General features: G+C 41.7%; 1 protein-coding gene across 1 annotated transcript in view; it reads left to right on the top strand.

Moving 5' to 3' along the window:
* Positions 1–3,627, top strand: part of LOC102862638 (40S ribosomal protein S8-like) — an 8,076-nt gene extending 4,449 nt beyond the window's left edge. The window contains exon 2 of the mRNA XM_006899061.1: positions 2,979–3,627. Within this exon, the coding sequence (XP_006899123.1) occupies positions 2,979–3,627 (649 nt within the window). The remainder of the gene's footprint in view (positions 1–2,978) is intronic.
* The last annotated feature ends 1,494 nt before the right edge of the window (positions 3,628–5,121 follow it).

Here is a 5,121-nt window from a genome sequence, read left to right as displayed (position 1 = left end):
TTTGATCCAAAAAGTTATGTGTTCATGGAACTAATTAATGATTATCTTTTTCTGCAGCCAAATTGGCTGTGAAAATTTATTCTGGAAGTATATTTAAAATGTGACAGCTAGGCCACAGTTCAACCTTTGATAACTATATGAAATATTCATATGGAAGCTCTGGCCTTTATCGGCAAGGTCTTCCTTTCAGTAATGAGTTCAGGGAAAATTCCAATGAAGAGGAATAGTTCTCTGCTATCTTTCAGTAATAACAGAGGTAAGGAGTTATTAACAGAATTGGGAAAAGGATTACAGGTTGCATATTCTGTCTCTGCACTAGGTTTGTTTAGTATTTTCTCCTTTTTAAAAAAATATTTTTTACACTATGATTTGAGTGAAAGTTTACAAAGCAAATTAATTTTTCATTTAACCATTCATATACATTTTATCATATATGTATATAATACATTGATTTCAGTACCCTCAATAATTTAGTTTTCTATACTCTGGTGGCTTGTGGGAAGGACTTGCACTGCCAATCTAAAGCCTCACAGTTCAAATTCATTAGATGCTCTGTGGGAGAAAGATAGACAGTCTTCTGTATAATTTACAGCCTTTGAAAATCCACTGGAAGATCAGCCCTGAGTCAATTCTGCCTCGATGGTACCTAATAACAACAACAACAATTTATAAGAATTTAAAAAGTTGATTTAAAAAAAAATCTATACACACACACACACACACACACACACACACATTCATATTGAATGACCCGTTCAGTGCAACTTCTTACCACTAGACCACCAGATGGGTATTGGGAAATAAGAACTGAGTTGTAAATAGTTCTGTAGTGTGAAGTTTTATGTTTATTTGGTTAAGAGTTAAGATTGTGTTTCATGTTTCCTGTAGACAGAGTTATTTCTCTAATGTTCTGGTTTTTTTCTCCGTTGTTAACTATCAAAAAGCCCTCCAATTCATTGCCAAGTCAGAAAGAACTGATAGCTGACCCTTCAGTGGTTTTCAGAGGCCATGAATCTTGCAAGAGAAGATTGCCTACCTTCCCTCTGCCCTCTTCTTACCCCCTCCCCGCCCATACCCTCACCCGGCAGAGCAGCTGCTGGATTCAAACCACTTGCCTTTGGGTTAGCAGTGCAATTTCCTACCCTCTAGGCTTCTGTTATCTCTGGGCATCCCTGAAAAGTCCTTTTAAATAGATTCTGTGTTTTGTAGCTGTCTCAGTTGTAATCCAATATCTTTACTCCAGAACCCTCTTGATTTGGTGGTAAAGTACTGCAAATGGAAACAGTTCTAAAATGTTATGACTATATCTCAGAGGACTTTTAGTGAGTTGAGTCGTTGAGTTCCTGGCCTGTGACCATTAAAGAGCTAATGTTTCCCTAAGGCAGGATCTTGTTAAAAGAGCAGACCACTCAGTACCAATTTAAAAAACATATATCCTGTTAGAGATATGTGCTATTCCTTGAAAAAAATGTTGAAAACATTAACTCGGATTTTAAAAATCTTGAAACAACCATGCACATAAATACAACATATTATATGATTCCATTTAGATGGAAAACTCATCGTTGGTTAATTCATAGACACTGGTAACTTGCTACCACGGGCCAAGAAGAGGGATTAAAATAAGTGACTGATTAGAGTCACTGACACTATTTTGCCAAAGAGGAGGGAGCAGCTACTTTGCCTGAGCATTTCTGTTTCTGGTGCTAAAGTTTTCTGGTACCAGATAGTTGTTGTTAGGTGCCACTGAGTCAAGCGCAACTCATAATGACCTTATGAAGAGCCAACCTGGACCCTACCCTATCCTGTGCCACCTTCATCATTCCTGACACACTGAAGTTGATTGCTGAAGTTATCCTGTCAGTCTAACTCTGGAATATCACAAAGTCTTCCTCTCCTTTGTCAATGTATCACTGAGCCTCCCTATTTCCAAGCATGATCACCTAGCTACATGTTCAAAGTATGAAAGACAAAGTTTGCCATTGTTTCCAAGGACCCCTCTGGCTGCACTTTCCCCAAGACATATCAGTTTTTTTCTCTTCACAGTTCATGGAATATTCAGCAGTCTTCAACACTACAACTCAAAGGTTCAATTCTGAGGAATTCTTAATGCACCATAAGAGATGGAATTCTTCACCTAGCCAGGCAAGAGACTGCCCCCACCCCAGTGAAATGTAAGACATGCTTCGGGATGGTGGCAGCAGTGATGGTTGAACTGGAGAATTAGACTTTAAATGGGACTTTGGGGCAGTGGAGTAGAGGGGAGCCAATATTGGCAGGACCAAGCACTTTGTTTGACAATTATGGGAAAAGACAATATTGGCAGGCTTGAGAACTTTTTGAGACAGTTTGGGGGAAGCCAATATTGGCAGAACTGAGAACTTGGAAATACTTAGAACCAAAAGGCTGAGGTGCCTGCGTAAGCATTTGGGAGCTGTCTTGACTGTATTTTGTTATTAATCTGAATTATAAACTTTTGACTCCCTCCACAAAAAAAAAAAAAAAGAAAGAAAGAAAAAAAGAGTTTGGTTCTTCTGTCATCCTTATTTATCGCCCAGCTATCTGATGCATAGCAGTTGATTTAGAAGACCATGGTCTAAATCAGGCACACCTTAGTCTTAAGACTTATATCATTGCTCGTTGGCATTCTGGAGAAGTTCCTGATAGCAGACTTGCCCAGTGCAATACGTCTCCTGGTTTCCTTACTGCTGGTTCCAACGGTGTTGATTGTTGATGCAAGCAAGAAGAAATCATTGACTATTTCAATCTTTTCTCCATCTATCATAAGGTTGACTTTTGGCTCTGTAGTGAGGACCTTTCTTTCTTAATGTTAAGATGCAATCCATACTCTCTGAGCGATGTGGCTATGATGGGGGGGGGGGTGAGTTCAATCCGGTGCCATCCTCCCTGCACCAATTTAAGAGTGCGAGCGCCCTAATTCCTGGTAACGAAGAGCCATGAGACGAGGTGGTTTTCAGATTTTGGCCACTGAGCTCCGCTCCAGGCATCTCCCGGGACAACTGGCACAAGCGCCGCAAGACCGGGGGCAAGAGAAAGCCCTACCACAAGAAGCGAAAGTATGAGCTGGGACGCCTGGCTGCCAACACTAAGATTGGCCCCCGACGTATACACACAGTTCGTGTGAGAGGAGGCAACAAGAAGTACCGTGCCCTAAGATTGGATGTGGGGCATTTCTCCTGGGGCTCTGAATGTTGTACTCGCAAAACAAGGAAAATTGATGTTGTCTACAACGCCTCCAATAATGAACTGGTCCAAACCAAGACCCTCGTGAAGAACTGCATCATGCTCATTGACAGTACACCATACCGCCAGTGGTATGAGTCCCACTATGCGCTACCCCTGGGTCGCAAGAAGGGGGCTAAGCTGACTCCTGAGGAGGAAGAGATTTTAAACAAAAAGCGATCAAAGAGAACTCAGAAAAAATACGATGAAAGGAAAAAGAATGCAAAAATCAGCAGTCTTCTAGAGGAGCAGTTCCAACAGGGCAAGCTTCTTGCATGTATTGCTTCCTGGCCAGGCCAGTGTAGCCGTGCAGATGGTTATGTGCTAGAGGGCAAGGAGCTGGAATTCTACCTGAGGAAAATCAAGGCACGGAAAGGCAAATAAATCTCCCTCCTATTTTAGCACATGTATTAATAAAGGTGAATAGAATAAACTTTTCCTTGTTTATTTGCCCGAAAAAAAAAAAAAAGATGCAATCCATAATGAAGGCTGTAGTCCTTGATCTTCTGAAACAAGTGTTTCATAACCTCTTCACTTTCAGCTAGCAAACTTGCATCATCTGCATAACACAGGTTGTAGAGAGGTCTTCCTCCAATCCTGATGCCGTATTTGTTAATATGACTTGAAAATCTTCACCCAAGTAAGATAGTGAAAAAAGATAGTGGTGATTATTGGACAGATTTGTATGTACATAAAGTTACTGGATTATATAATTCAAAATTATTAAAATTAGTATTTTATTTTATGTAAGTATTAAAATGAAAAACATTCCATGAAATAATACTTGAAAGAAACAACCAAAAGGCAAAATTGGGGGCTCTCTCTAGGGAGGAAAAGGAAGATTCTGTGGTTGGACCTAACAATGCCTGTAGCTGAAGGACTGGAGATGAAGTAGGTAATATGTGTTGAACTGGAGTTAGAGCTAGCTCTGGTGTTGGAGCATCAGCTGGCTGCTCTGCCTCCTGAGGTGGTAGGTGCCAGATTTAGTTGGTGACTAGCACTGCAACCAGCTTTACCTGTGATGTTGGGACTGGACCTATTGATAGAGTATTGGACAGTAGATATATGTCTGGAGTTGGTCCAGGTGTCAGTACTGTCTCAGGTGGTGGCAATAGATAAGGTCCTGAAAGGAAGTTGGAAGGTTGACCTGGCTCTGCCTGTGAGCTAGGACTGGAGCTGTCAGTGGTGTTGGGTCTAGCTCTGACGTTGGTCCAGGACTCAGCTCTACTTCAGGAGATGGTATTAAAGTTGGTTCTGGATGTGGCTCTACATCTTGCATTGGTTTTGGAGCTAGAGCTGAAGCTGATCTTGGCCCTAAACCAGACACTGGCTACAAAAGCAGAAAAAGCTCATTACATGGCTGCTATACCTTTACAAAGACAAACCTCCATTTTACTTCCAATAAAAGAAATCCACATAAGGAAATCTTCCCAGACTCCAGTCTACCAGATAATGGATCTGAGGCTACTCTGAGCTCTGGACCAACATCCACCTCTGGAGACTTTTCTCTGTGTGTCCAGCCTCAGTGCCCTGGTCACATGTGCACACACACCAACTCCAGTTCTCATCACCCTCTGAGTTGGCCTCAGTAGTCGTCAGGTGTTCCAACTTGGCAATGAGAAGGTTGGGCACAGTGCTTCAGCTTTGAGCTAGGCAGGCAGAACTATGTATAGGGTAACAGAATCTTGAGGTACAGAAAATGTGGAGGTTGATAAAAATCTGAATGCTGGTCAAACTGTGTGTCCAGGAATTAAAAAAAAAATGATGCCAGAAGTAGGTGGTGAAGATCAAGGTCAGAGTCCTAACCTTTCCTTTCACACTGCGCTCACATAGTACTTCTGTAAGGGACTGGGTCCCTGTACCTGCATTTGACCTAGA

The sequence above is a fragment of the Elephantulus edwardii genome, unplaced genomic scaffold (genome assembly GCF_000299155.1).
Source record: "Elephantulus edwardii isolate Elephantulus edwardi_28Jun2011 unplaced genomic scaffold, EleEdw1.0 scaffold00245, whole genome shotgun sequence".
Classification (NCBI taxonomy): domain Eukaryota; kingdom Metazoa; phylum Chordata; class Mammalia; order Macroscelidea; family Macroscelididae; genus Elephantulus; species Elephantulus edwardii.
This window is presented reverse-complemented; position numbering and strand designations above follow the sequence as displayed.